The 15,368-nt window shown below is 39.9% G+C and overlaps 1 protein-coding gene across 5 annotated transcripts in view; it reads left to right on the top strand.

Annotated features, from left to right (window-relative positions):
- FREM1 (FRAS1 related extracellular matrix 1) overlaps positions 1-15,368 on the top strand; it is a 97,480-nt gene that overhangs the window by 17,434 nt on the left and 64,678 nt on the right. For all 5 annotated transcript variants that reach the window (XR_006291085.1, XM_007053431.4, XM_043547220.1 and 2 more), the window contains 7 exons: positions 1,939-2,033; positions 4,631-4,932; positions 5,449-5,645; positions 7,153-7,476; positions 9,623-9,731; positions 11,534-11,665; positions 14,913-15,257. Coding sequence is in view for 4 of the 5 variants with exons in the window: in XM_007053431.4 (XP_007053493.2) it covers positions 1,939-2,033; positions 4,631-4,932; positions 5,449-5,645; positions 7,153-7,476; positions 9,623-9,731; positions 11,534-11,665; positions 14,913-15,257 (1,504 nt within the window). In the remaining variant the exon portion in view is untranslated. The remainder of the gene's footprint in view (positions 1-1,938; positions 2,034-4,630; positions 4,933-5,448; positions 5,646-7,152; positions 7,477-9,622; positions 9,732-11,533; positions 11,666-14,912; positions 15,258-15,368) is intronic.

The raw sequence follows: 15,368 nt of genomic DNA, 5'->3' as shown, positions 1-15,368 counted from the left end.
GAGAAAGGCAGGTTAAGGCTGATAAAGTTGTTCACTGTTATGCTATGGACTGAAAAATCACAAGGCACCCTTTTAGGGGTTGCTTAGTTTTTCTTAGACATAGAAGAGAGATTCAAAAGAACAAGAGATTGAAACAGTAGCATAACCACCACATTTCTCACAAGCTACTTCCACACAAGTAAAAGCTAGAACATTTGTTGCAACAATGAATCTGGTTTGATTATTTCCAGGATACTGTAGCCAGTTAAGTCTATCTTAACCCTCCTGTATCTGCTTGGAGAACAAATTAACTCTTTAGTTACTGGATTACAATATTATCTGCTGTGCACCTATTTATAAAATTAAAGTCAGGGGATATATTTGAAGACCCCCAGAAACAAATGACAATTACCACCTGGCTTCAAGTTGATATTCACATTATATTTTTAAATGTTGACAACCTGTTGCAATGTAAATACTTTCATAATATAAAAATAATGTAAATTCTAGTTTTGTGGAATTTACTGAAAGAAACAAAAGGCAGTATTTTCATCCAGCATTAGTTAATGACTATTCTATTATCTAAGGGTTGACCGATTGCTGAATACTGAAGAGCTGCTGCTTTTGATTATGGAAGGCCCAATACTTTTAGGGGAGAGTTGCCTCCTGTGATGATACACTGATGACATGCATCTTTGTCTTCACATCCAGCATTAATTCAACAAAGCATTTGAGTATGTGCGCGAACCCATCATTATTCTGCAAACCTCTCAAGCACGTCCCGTCAATGGAACTTAAGTGCGTGCTGCTCTGACTGAAAGTAACGTGTAGTTATTCTTTTTAAAATTGTAGAATACCAGTAGCCCCTTGGTGCCCAATATATCTCTGATTCTTTTGCTAACTCTGTACCACAGTTCAGGGCAACTGCACCTGTATTTCCTTTAGTAGTCCAGCCAGGGCACCCTCTTTCAGGCTTCCAGCTCCCCAGTCATTGCCTTTCTGTGTAGAGACACGTGTCTCTCCTTTCTGACTGGTGTATTTCCAGGCTGCACAGTTCCCTGCCTTCACTGTGTATTTCCCAGCACAGACAGGTTGCCCAAGGACACCTGCTTGCTTTTCCTTCAGAAATGGTTAACGGATGTAATTGCTACAGTTATAAAGAACCACACAATACTTCCTATGCAAGCCTACTTCATTCTTAAGCTAATATATACAAGAAACACTCTGATAACATATTTGTTGACTTTACTAAAAAATTACAGAGAAAACATATTAAAAAATAATAAATGAACCAGCATGCATGCTAATGAGCTTACCAGAATTAACCCCAACCCTAACATGGATTCTGGCAGAAGCAGTCCTCCAACCTTCCACCCAAGGGGAGTTCTTGGGATTACCAGTTCATCATAGTTTCAGCTCAAATGCATTATGCTCACAACATGTTTAACTCACACTTTATACAGTTTGGGGATCTTTGAGAACAGATAGCTCCTACACAATGGGTATCTTCAAAAGGTTGGCTTTGGAGGGGAGAATTTGCATTCCCCTCACCCCAAGATATTTCCTAGGAAATCCACTTCACACTTATTATTCCAAAAAAGACCCTGGATGTTCCTAATATCTTCCAGAGATTGCATTAATCTTGTCTTCCTGATAAAGTTCCATACAATCTCACAATGGTACATAACCCTTTGTATTTCTAATACAATGACCTGCAAAGATGGTCAACTTAATTCAGTGCAGTTTAACTTTTATTCAGTGAAGTTGGTTCAGGAAGTGGATAGTCTGTCACACACTGAACAACCAAAGTCTGACTCCTGTTTTGTAGAAACAAAATACAGATTAAAAAGTATCTTTGTTCTAAGAGCACTTCTCTGACAATCAGAGAACAGAAGAAGGAAATGCTGGAACCTGACATTCTTGACAGCATTTACTTATCTATTCTTTCCATCTCAATAGGTATTTGACTGTCATTTCCTTCCTAATGAAGTCAAGTATACTCATAATGGCTGTCCAATTTTGGATGAAGACATGGTCGTGCTTAGGCTGTACAGGTAAGCAGCACTGAAGCATTATGCATTATTATCACTAGTAAAACAACTGTTTTTCATGAAGAAAAAGCAGTCCATTTTTCAGGCAAATAAAAATTCTTCCATTTATATCTGCAGTAACTACTTATGTACACTGGAAGGCATCATTAACCAATAACCCACGCTGCTATCTATTTATAGTATTATCTGTCAAAATACATACAAGAAACACTCTGATAACATATTTGTTGACATTACTAAACATTGGTTTGTTTGTATACTACAGGTTTCAGAGTAGCAGCTGTGTTGGTCTGTATCCGCAACAAGAAAAGGAGTACTTGTGGCACCTTAGAGACTAACAAATATATTTGAGCATAAGCTTTCTTGAGCTACAGCTCACTTCGTCGGATGCATCTGATGAAGTGAGCTGTAGCTCACGAAAGCTTATGCTCAAATAAATTTGTTAGTCTCTAAGGTGCCACAAGTACTCCTTTTCTTTTTGTATACTACAGAAACTGACTGATTCTTCCTGTTACTGTTAATACTGACAACAGCACTTGCAAAATGCATCACATTCTGAAAGTGCTGCACAGACATTAAGGGTCAGATTCAGCTACCCTTGCTCCCACTGAGCAATGCTTTCCTCCACAAGTAATCCTTTTGACATCAATGGGATTTCTTGTGGAGTAAGGTACCATTCAACGTAAGCGAGGAAATGACAATCAGGCCATAAATAATTCTCATGATCCCTCTTTAGATATCATTTTCCTGGATGAGAAACAAGAACATATTATCTTAAGAGTTTATGCCCACTGGATTCTGCTGTATCAGGGCCTGAAATAGTCTCTGGTATAAATTAGAGCAGCCCCTTTCTGCTTTAACAGCTGTTCAGTTCCAGGCACAGAATCCTCATTGTGCCATGCACAACAGTTCTATCCCTGTCCTTTCCACTGGGGCTTTAAATAATTTGTTCTCTTTTTTTTTTAAAGGAGTATATCAAACTTGCCTTCTGCCACTCTACCACATTCTCTCTATTTATGGCAGTAGGTTCTCAGATATGATGATAATTGGAGCAACATAAGTTTTTAACGTATTTATCCTCACAACATCACTATGAGATAGTACAGTACTATTAACCCCCATTTGACAGCTGGAGAACTGAGGCACAGAGAGGCTAAGTGACTTTCCAAAGGTCACATGGGAAAGTCTTCAGCACAGCAGAACCTTCCAAGACCTTAGTCCCCTAATCATTGGACCATCCTTCTTGTCTATGCCTGAAAGGAATGGTATATAGGAATTGGAGCGGATTAAAGTGCCAAGATTGGGGGATAGAATGTTTCCCTTGATGGAATCTGTAGCATGTCAGGGTTCAATATAGGCTCTGTCTTTTACCACCTCTCTCTTTGCTTGTTACTTTCTCTTCCTTGGGTGACCTCCACTGATCTTCTCCTCCCATCTTCCCTGAGATTCAAGTCTTTTAGAATCCTGTGTCCATTTTGATGTTAAACGTGTAACACTGTTTATCACATCAGATGTGCAGGTCTAACTTTCATAAACATGTGAACAGTGTAATGTTAGATCACATGATCCATCTGAGAGAAAGACAGATCAATAAGAGGATGATACAGGGTTTCTAATTGATCTCATTAGCATGTACAGAGGAGGTACAGGAAGGCACAGCCAGATGGCAAGAGCTACAAAGAAGAAGATTTGTGGATCAGCAATAGTAAGGATGTGTGAAGAAACAGAGCAGAAGCCAGTTTTGGAAGAGGAGGAAACTGGAATAGTGGTGTAGGAGTGGGGAAGAGAGAGAGAAATCAGGTCCATAAGATAAGTGGAACAAGTTCTTGGGGAGTTTTTTAAAACAAGGAGAACAATTTTGAACTGGATTCTGAAATAAATAGGGAGTCAGTGGAGGCTGACCATGAGGGTGGCGTGATCACATTTTTTTAATACGTGTGAAAAGGTAGGATGCAATATTCTGCACCTTCTGGAGTCTGGAGATCTAAGATTTGGAGATGCCTCAGAGAAGGGAATTGAAATAATCAAGGTGAGAAGACACTGATAAATTTCAGCTGTGATAAATCTGAAGAAATGGCATACACTGGCATTGTCATAGAAATGGCATGTAAGTAGATAGCATTCCTACCCTGTGTTTCCTAGCATAGTGTATATACAATGGATAGGGTGCAAACTCACTCATGTATTTCTGGGAACACCTTTATAGCTCACCTACATGACAGCTGCCATAAAATTCCCTGAACTTGGTTGTTCCCACCGTTGTTTCCTGAGACCCCTATGTCCCTGCCCTAAATTCTATATGCTTTATAAGACAATCAAATCCTTTATTATCCTGGATTCAAACAAATAAGAAAGACCTGGTTTGGGATGAGTCCATGAAAATAACTCTGCACCTCCAAGCCAGAGCCCTCAATATCAGGGTGAGTCAGGAGAAAAGTCCTGCATCTCTATCAGGGTCATAGAACTTGACCACCTAGTTATGTGGTGACAAGGAGATGTGCAGAAATGGGGAATTTCAGAGTTGAGGATCATGCTGAATTCACAGCCAATGGAGGGAAGTTGTAATGACATATTACTAATTATTTTTTTATCCTCGACAGATTTACAGAAACAGAAACATTCACAGAAATGTTCATCCTTCAAGTTCAATTACTTGAGCCAGATTGTAATATCATCAAAATGAGCACCAATGTGCTGGAGGTCCCTGAGTTTTATGGCCTGTCCAGGGAGATTGACAAGAATGTGCTCACTTTTGACTATGACAAGAAGACAAACCTGGAGTGTACCATCAGACTTGCCTCTTTAGAAACTCTTCTACCAGCCCATGGTCAACTTGTCATTGGAGAACCTCAGCAAGAAGAGCCTCGTGGAGATCAACCTCATAGCTTCTTCCCTAGATCCAGTATGATATGCTTTAATTGTTTGTATTAACAACATTTACAAAGAGAGTGGGCAGAATACCTGCCACAATAGTTTCCTTCATATGCATTGCTAAGATCTGTTACTTAAAATGGATGTGGTGATGCAACTAAGAGTCAGAGAGAGTAGGAGGATATTAGGGATAAAATGGAAGTTAAAATGGAGGTGCTCAGTCCTCCAAAATTGGCTATGTCTTTGTCTGAAGATCTACGATAAAGCTTCTAGGCTTTGGGCATGGTGTTGTTGGATTAATATCTGAGCAAGAATGAAAGGCTAACTTGACCAGAAAGACAACAAAGAAACTGAAGTTAGAGCTGGGAAATGTCAGTCAGCCCAACACACTTGTTATTTAGGGAGAGAGAGGAGGGAAAGGAGTCCTATGCTATGTTACATTGACCTTTTACTGCACTTTTAGCTGAGCTAAATTGAGCTTTTCTGTACTGTTTATCAAGTTTATTGTTTAAACAAATATTTTACTACAGCTTCTATTGGATTATAGAGCACAGAACAAGTCAAAGGTGCGCGAGTGGGAACTGTGTTCCAGAACTGAAGGTGATTCAGAACACCAAAATGAGCTGTGAGGAATTTTTGCTGATGGGAATTAGATATCAGCATCTTGACCCTCCTTCACCCAACATTGATTATATTCCTATCAGGCTGGACCTCACAGACAGCAGAAGCAAAACTCTGCACAAGGTAGAGTTTTATACAGCTGTGTAGTTTCTGATATTCTGTCATGTTCATGATTTTATTTGTGTGAGTAGACAACGGCCAAATTAATGGGTGCCATAATTCCACTGAAGTAAATGGAGTTACACTGGGGGCAAATGCTACCCAGTAACTTGAATACTCAGAGAAGCAACCACTAAGTATAAAAAGGGGCAGGGAGGGAAGGAGTGGGATGGTGAGGAACAGGAAAAATGATTATGCATGACATCACAACCATTATCAGTAACTGAATTGCTTTGTGTAATAACCTCATAGTGAGAGCCTGTGTAGTGATTAAAGTATAGGACTCAAGGTTAAGGCTTCTAGTCTTAGCCCTGCTACTAATGTGACCTTCCTGACCAAATCACTTAAGACCAGTTTTTCAAAAGTAGACAGTAATTTTGGAAGCCCAACTTAAGATATTGAAGAACTGATTTGCAGGGGCCGTGAGACCCACAATTTTAGCTGAAGTCAATAGGAGCTGCAGATGCTCAGCACCTGTGAAAATCAGGCCCTTGGAATCTCAAGTTGAGCACCCAAAAACAGAATCACCCCAAATTAGAATTTGTCTTTAACATCTTTGTTAGTCAGTGTCCCTATTTGTACACTGCAGATAATACCACCTCTGCAACCTACATCACAGTAGGGCAGTGAGCATTAGTTAATGTCAGCATAACTACTCTGAGATGCTGTCATGGATCTGTTCTGGGCAGAGCACCCCTTTCTGGAGCTAAATGGGGAGCACAGGTGAGTGGCTCTAATTGCCCACACCCCTGCAGGTGTTGTGGGGCATGTCAGTCTAGAAGGGCCAGTGCTCAACCCTCCAGCCAAGGCCTTCTGGCTGTTTCTTCCCCTCTCAGGATAGCAGGTGAAACAAACAAAACTGTCCACAGTCAGGAACCAAAGTTAAATAAAAGCAAAAACGAAAAGCAAGAAACCCGTAGGCCGCTTCAGTGAGGGTATCAGCCTCTCTCACTTCAGAGAGCCTTGGAAATATCACAGTCTGCCCCAGAGTCCACTGGGTCTCCAGTATAAGTCTCAGTCTCTTCCCACTTAGCCCAGGGGATCTGTGTCCTCCTTTCTGCAAGAGCAGAGGCACTATTGGCTGGCAGATCTCTCCTGGGGAACAGGGAGCTCAACAGCCTGTTACCTTCCCAGGGTTCCCACCATCTGAGTGGAGTTTCCTTCCTTTTAACTCCTCCTCCAATCATGGCATGATTTGCAGCTTCAGGGGGCGGGGCCAAAGCAGCTCCTTAATAGTTTATAGGTTCTCAATGTGAGGGTCATGATTATCCTGCCCTTCCCATAAAATGGCAGGGGGAACCCAACATAAAAAAAGTTGAAAACCAGTGGGTTAGTTCTTTAGGACTCAGTTCAACAAAGGAAATAAACATGTGCTTAACCTTAGGCATACAGTATGCTTAAATACCACTGGAGTACTCATATAAAATCTTACTTGAACTATATTTTACCCTGATTCTTCTTCCTTTCATAGACAGAGCATGCATGGCTCCCTGTCCGAATCAAAGGTGCCATTCCCAACCAAAACCCCAGAGCTGCCTTCATGGCTATGTTCATCCTGGAGGTGGACCAGTTTATTTTGAGCCCCATGACAACAACAACAGTGGATGCTGAAGACAGTGAAACACCCAAATCCCTGCTAGTGTTCAACATTACCAAGCCACCCCCACAAGGCTACATCACTCATCTGTTAGACCATACCAAGCCTATCACTTCCTTCACGTGGAAAGATCTCAGTGAGATGCTTATAGCATATCAGCCTCCAAACAACAGCCATACAGAGAGGAGGAATTATGAGGTAACAATGGGACATACAGAGCCTCTTATTTTTCCCCCGCTCTAGCATTCAGTAAGTTGTCGATAGAGGTGTTCATTTGTACTAGGTATCTATGAGCAAAATGAATCTTTCTATTGATTGGGAACATACCTCACTAAAATGTGAGGTATATTTTTATTACATTTTTCTTTGAAGTCTGCTGCTGTTACTGCTGGGAATCACATGAAAGAGAATCCTGTGACTCTGGTGAGCTACCATAGACCCTCTAAAATGTCCCCTCAGTCTACTGTAGAGCTCAACCTTGACTGACCAAAATGTATCACTTAAGGGATCTTATCTCTTTACATCCCTGCCCATCATCTGTTGAGCACTGACTTCCTTTCACACATTTTCATACATTCTTACCTCTGGTACTACCAGAGTCACATTCTCTGTGTCGACTCAGCACTATTTACTGCAAATCACCTCTGCAACCTAGTGGCAAATTCTTTGTATTATATACAGACAATAGGCCTGATTCCAATCTCATTGATGTGTTTAACATCTGCTAAGTCCACCGACTTCAGTGGAGTTACTCAAGTTTCTTGCTGGTGTAAGTGAGATCAGAATCAAGCCCTATGTATATTTTATTATTTCTTTTGAATCTTAAATGGTAGTGTCTGCTGAGTATACTGCCCAGCTGTACTTCATTATGAGGTGTGTCACTAATTCTGACCCATCAGTTTACCTCAGTCTAACACAAATCAGTTGTTCTTTTGCTGTTCACTACTTATTTAGGCCAGGTCTACACTACACATTTACATCAATATAACTACATTGCTCAGGGGTGTGAAAAATCCACACCCCTGGGCAATTGACCTAACCCCTGGTGTAGACAGTGCTCTGTCGATGGGAGGGCTTCTCCTGTTGACTCAGCTACCGCCTCTTGCTGAGGTGAATTAGCTATGCCCATGGGAGAAGCTCTTTCATCAGTGTAGTAATGTCTTCACTGAAGTGCTACAGAGATGCAACTATGCCGCTGCAGCTTTTTAAATGTTGACCTGCCCTCGATCTATTGTCGTCAGAAACGCCAAATTGTGAGACTAAGATTACAGAAATATTTTAAATCCTAAAGAAATGAATTGCACATCTTTTCCAACGCTGCCCATAACAGTGTTTAGTTGTGTTCCTCACATCAGTTCTGTGCCACTGGGTTTTACTTATTTTTGTATGATGTTTTCCTCAATATTTTATTCTTGATATAAATATTTTGCTGCGTTAAGTGTTACAGCATTTAATAATAGTACACTGTGGAAGGAGAAAGAAGAGGTGAGGTAGGACAGAGTATTTTCAGAAGCAGTTTGATGAGAGAAAGAGTCCAGGAAGAGATCCAGGTAGATAGTTGGAGGTGTCAGGAGATGCGGAAAGGAGTTCATTCTAACAGTGGCGAGATATGTGAAGAGACAGGAAGTCAGAAGCAAGGCAAAGGGATGAAGAAGGAATAGGCAGGGAAATAGAGTGACAAGGTCTATGCAGTAGAATACTGTGGTACCTGAGTCTGATCCCAGTAGGCTGACAGGGCATGTCTATTTTAGTTCAGCAGGGTCATGGGACCCTCACAGGAATTCAAGCAGTAATAGCATCTGTCTGAGGAAACTCTAATTAAAAATCTGCCTGATGGGGTCACCTTCCAGAATCCCTGGGAAGTGTTTATGTTTTTAAAAACTTATTTTTATTTTTTGTACAACTTGTACTTAATTTTCCTCACATTTTTATTTACCAGCATCTGATAGATTTAAAAAGCAGAAGCTGAGCAAGGAAATGTACCCCAAAGCTATTTACTGTTGCAAAACCCCTGTGTGAGTTTAGTCCACCCTAGTGAAAATTAAAATGTGTATCTTTCCTGTTAATTTATATAAATTTACAACTATATTTAATCTTATTTTCCCTGTGTTAACTGTAAAGATTGCAACACAGGAAAACAGAGCTATAAGGTGATACAGAAAACTAGGGGTTCTAATAACATACTGAACATACTGATAACTATGGTTATCACAGTATCCAAATCCCTTGAAGTTTAGAGAGCCTAATATTTCAGTTATCTGCATGCTGCATATACTTTGTACACACCTAGACAAAGATATTTCAACCTGTTTTTTCAACAAAGGTATGTTTTTTTATATAACAGGTGGAGTTAGAGGTTCATGACTTCTACTTTGAAAGGAGTTCACCAATCACTGTGCATATTTCCATCAGAACAACAGATACAAATGCTCCTCGGGTGTCATGGAATACAGGTGAGATTGAATTTCGCTACAAAATGTATGTTGATGCAGAGATTGATTGAAGGTACAACGTTCAGGTCTGGATGCACAGTCTGACCAGCTCAAAGTTCAGGGTGTGTGGGTGGGTGTGTGGGTGTTTTGTGTTTGTTTGTTTGTTTCTCCTTCTTTGTTTTGGTGTGACCCAGTCATAGAAGCTAGAACAAATGTCAGAATGAAGCAGAATGAAAATGCAGAGTAACAGAAGCAGGAAATGGGGGTATGAGAAAATCAAGATATTCTGTATCTTAATTAAATACAGTAATGATATTTTACTTTCTGCCACTTTTTTAAAAAATACCTTCCTTCCTATTTTGTTTCCCATATAATTCCCTCTGCTCCTTGTATATTAATCTGCACAACCTATGCTCTCCTGCTGTTCAGAGGTCAGTCCTAAAGAAGTTACAGACTTGTTGTAGGAATCACTTGGAAAAATGCTATGTTCTGTGTTATGCAGCAGATCAAACTAGATGATCATAATGGTCCCTTTTGGCCTTAAAATCTGAGAGTGTGGGTTTAGCTAATCCAGGAGAATCTTTGAAGTTATTTATTGAGAGGTTGCTGTGTTGTCTTAAATCAGGCCAATGGATTCTGTTGGAGAGGGAGTTAAAAGTGGTGTTGTGTGGCTTTTCTAGCCTTATCTGCTGTTTTGACAATATTAATGTATTAATTTATGTTAATATTTATAAATTTGCATTAGTCTCAAAAACCTATGGGCACATGTATACTACTATTAAAAACATAAACTGAAAACACATCATGGACAAAATTCATGCCAGTGCTATTCCTTTGAAATCAAGCAATAAGTTTGATCTCTGAGATAGACAGCATCAGTGGCCAACCCATCTCTAACACCTGAAGATGACCGTAGCAGCAGTGTTGTCATGATAGAAGGGAGGATTGAGAAGAAGAGTCCTCAGCCTACCCTTAGAGAAAAGTACCCACGTATCTAACCCATCCTGAAATGGATGCTTAAGTAAAAAGTTGGGCCATGCACTGTGCCTTGAAGGTCAACCAACTTTGGGCTCTAGTGCATTGACAAAGGAAGTGAATACCAGAACCAAAGGCACTCCACTAACTCCAGCCTCCCATCTCCTGGACATTCAAGTCTATGAGCTCTCAATAGGAATACCTTAGCTGATTTACTGAGGCAGGAAGTTGGTCTGTTAGATAGCTGGGAACCAAACTGTTTAATTCCTCTGTAACAGAGGTCTGAGGGACATTGACTAAAATAATTAGTCTGGTGCCTGGAATGAAAGCTGATAGTAAGGCTTTAAGTTATTTTTGAAATGCCTATTTGCAGGTGTCAGGGTTCCTTCCCCACTCTGAACTCTAGGGTACAGATGTGGGAACCCACATGAAAGACCCCTTAAGCTTATTCTTACCAGCTTAGGTTAAAAACTTCCCCAAGGTAGAAACTTTGCCTTGTCCTTGAACAGTATGCTGCCACCACCAAGTGTTTTATACAAAGAACAGGGAAAGAGCCCACTTGGAGACGTCTTCCCCCAAAATATTCCCCCAAACCCTACACACCCCCTTTCCTGGGGAGGCTTGGGAACAATATTCTAACTAATTGGTTACAAAATCATCAAAGACCCATATATATATGATATATATGATATGATATATATGATAGCAGGCAATTATGTTGGTGGAATTTAATTTGTTCTTTCTCCTGACCATTTGCACAAAGCACTACAATAGGTACACTTGATAGCCTTGAATGCCATCCAGTTATAAACACACGCTTTGCTGAACCTATTCTCTGTTCTTTGTAGGCCTCGATCTCCTGGAAGGGCAGTCCCGACCAATCACGTGGCAACAGTTTCAAATAGTGGACAATGACAACATCAGGGGTGTTCGCCTGGTTACAGTTGACGGCTTACAGCATGGACGGCTCACTGTAAGAGGTAAATTGCCATTTCCTCTTTAGGGATTGGAAACAAATTATTGTATTCGATCCCCTAAAGTGGAATGCACAAAGATAGTTAGGTCCCTAGCTCTCATTGAAATCAATGAAAGTTAGATGCCTAAATACCATTGAAGTCTATGGAGTTACACCAATGTAAAACCAATATCTCTGGGAGGACAGTAAGGCCCCAAATGTCTTTATACTGGTCTATGCTGTTTGTAGAGAAGAGCAAAACTGGAGGTATTTTTACTTTTGCAAAACTCCGTATACATTAGCAAAACCAAAACCATGGTTAGTCTGGATCCAAATCTCATATGGTTTGAGCCCCACCGGTGGAAAAGATGGATGGAAAGGCCCAATCTTTATTTCTTCTTCTTCTTTATTTTGTATAAACAATTGTTGACATTTATTTCCTTCGCTGACTCTGTGTGTGTGTGTGTGTGTGTGTGTGTGTTGTGTTATATACTACAAATACACTGAACAGAAAAACTTTGTAGCTGGTTAACTGATAGGCACAAAGATCTAAATGACTGAACGGTATCTGATTTAAAAGATTTTGAAACTATGTTCTATACAGGATTTCAGTTAACACTAAGATGGCCAGCATTTGAACAGAGGGAGCAAAAACCTAGTACTGCTCTGCACGGATTTATTCCTTCCCTCTTTATCAAAAGCACCTGGACTATGTCTTTAGTTACATTAATGCTATTTTAGGAGCAGTTTTGTTTGTTACCTAATAGTTTTGCTCCCTCTGCTGTCTGGCTACTTCTACTGCTATTGAATAATAATAAAGTAGAGGGAAGTATTAAGACTGGGTATTTTTTTAAAAAATCCTCTAAAAAGAGGTGAATTTAAGGAAATAAACTATATCTCAATAAACTATTCACTCAATTTGAGTAAATGTGACCTAACTCAAATGTAATTATTTTCCTTTGCCACTAATGTGTTAAAGATGAGGCTAAAGAATAGTGGAGCTTGCTAACTGAGGAAAGCTTCTAAGTAAATATAGGTATTATTTAGAATCTGGATCTTATTCTCCAGCGGATTATAGACGTTTTTATAAATAGATCAAATTTTGGACCTAAACTCCTTTACAATATTGCTGTAAATCAAGTCCAAACTTGGCTTTTCAGGGTGCTAATCTTTGATGTAGTGAATGTTATTGCACCCCATTACAACATTCTTAACCATTCCTTATATCAGTAAGTGCAGAGGAATAGTTTTATTACTTTAAAAACATATGGGCCTAATTCTCTGTGCCATTAACACCATTTTTACATTAGTGTAGCTCCACAGATGAATATGATCAGAGTGAGGTTCCAGGAATCTGTTAATGTAGTTTCTTTGGAGCAAAAAGAAAAACTATCAATATAAAAATCATACACTTAAAAATCCTTTCTTCTTTTATTAATAGCTTTGATTATAAAACTGAAAGAATTTTAAAGATCTAAGTGATTTTTCTCTATTTAAATGTTTAAGTAAAAGAAATCCATCCTGTGGTTGAAATAAAAGAAAAATCATTAAACTTTTTAAAATGTTATTGAATTTTCAGATATGCAAAAATATAAATGAGTTCTAAACACATGTGTGCAAGACAATAAAGTAAATATTAAAAAAGGAAAATAAAAGGAAGAGGCAATACATAAGCTATCCAAAAGGATATATGTCTTATATTCCAGCAAGATGTTGTCTGGAGTCTTCCATCATAGTTGTGTATTGTTGTCATTTTACAAATAATTACTTCACAGAATTCCCTGTAATATATAAATTCAGGACTGGGCTGTGGATTTACCATTAGCCATGAATAAGGCAAGTGCAGCTGTACTGCCCCAGCAGCTAAACAGAAAACTGGGACTCAGAAACACAATCTGGGCCCTGGTTCCCTCCTTGCTTTGGGGGGAGGTGTTCTGATTCAGCCCTTTAACTGGAGCAGATTACATCTCCCTGTATACTGCAGATGCACCAGCTGGCATGTTGGGAGGTAGAGTCAATGCTCTTCCCATATTCCGGTCCTTTCCCTCCCACTCCCCACACACCTGTGCAGCCAGATGTATCTGGCTCACAGAAGTTGCTTTCCCAGCAATGCTAGTAACTCCATTCCATGGGCACACAGGGCAATCCACAACCTTGCCCTCAATAAACTTTTCAGCCATATATCTTATTTTTTGGTCTGTACAGGTCAATTAGATATCCAAACCTTCAAGGAAAACCTGGAGTTTAGCATGCCAGTTAAGCATAACTAGTTTGATAGAGATTACTAATAAAGGCAATGCCCATTGAAACTAATGAAAAGACTCTTGTTAACCTCAGTGGGCATTGAACTAGGCTCAAAATTTCTACCAACTATTTAGTATGCCATGTTATATTATTTGTCAATGCTAAGTGCCAAATCAAGGGCCTGTTTATGGACCAAAGAAGGCTTCTGAAGCCAGGGAAGTGCTATGGTGCTAAGGCATGGCAGCTGGGATAACTGTTGAAAGAGAGGCTCCATAGGGGAACTTTGCTCCTGTTGTGCACTGTAAAGTAATGTTGTATGCAACTCTCTCTGTGCCACCACACAAGGAGTTTTTTGTGGGGCATTGTGTGTGTGTGCAACCACTGGATCCACAGCTATGGTGGAAACCCTCCTCCAGTAGGGAATATCAGGGTCTGGAAATACTATTGCAGCTGGAGATGGCTGTGCTGGTGCTCCGTAGCCTTGAAGTGGGAGAGTATTCAGCCCTTGTGCCCATGAAGAGATCCCCTGCTCTAGAGACAGAATTTGACCCTCAAGGCATTTTACCTAAAGGAACAGTTGTGTGTGAGCATATAGTGCTGAGTACAATGGAGGTCCTATCCCTGTCTGGGACCTCTAGGTACAAACAAATAATAATAATTATTAATAATGGATGTTACTTTTTGCCTACAATGAAATATTGATCTGTAATCAGACAGCATATACTCTTTGGGCTTAAAATAAATTGTGAGTGATACTTTAAGGAACCGTGATAGATAGCAAACACTGATGTCTTCAAATGGTCTATATGACAGAATGGACGTTGTGGGGAGTTTTGTTTGCCACCACAGTTGTGTAACGATTAGCAAAGTACATAGCTTAGTAACTATGCTGGACCATGTTAATACTTTCTGTTTAGATAGGTTTTGAATAAGCTTTTCTAACTCAGACATGTATTTCCCCTCTTAATAAAATTCATACTGAGGCTGAATTACACATCTTCGAAATGTTTCTTTCATTGTTTTGACAGGAGGGAAAGGATTCATGTTCACGGTCTCTGACCTTAGGGCTGGGGCTGTTCGCTACCACCATGATGACAGTGACTCTACAAAGGATTTTGTGGTATTTAGGATCTTTGATGGCCACCACAGTATTCGCCATAAGTTTCCAATCAATATCCTGCCTAAAGATGACAGCCCCCCTTTCCTTATCAGCAATGTTGTAATTGAACTGTATGAAGGGCAGACCATTCTGATCCAGGGCTACATGCTTCAAGCTTCTGACATGGACTCCAGTGATGACTACATACTCTTTAATGTTACCAAACCACCACAGGCTGGAGAAATCATGAAGAAACCAGGGCCGAACCTTATAGGTAATCTAAGAAATCCACAGCAAGATGAACTTTCTTTTGTGGGGGCCAAACTATGCTCGTGGTTACCTTGGTGTAAATCCTTTGAGTTGAATGGAGTTATTCTGGATTTAC

This window comes from Chelonia mydas, chromosome 5 (genome assembly GCF_015237465.2).
Source record: "Chelonia mydas isolate rCheMyd1 chromosome 5, rCheMyd1.pri.v2, whole genome shotgun sequence".
NCBI classification, from domain to species: Eukaryota; Metazoa; Chordata; order Testudines; family Cheloniidae; genus Chelonia; species Chelonia mydas.
Note: the sequence above shows the minus strand (reverse complement) of the source record. Positions and strands in the feature narration are given on the sequence as shown.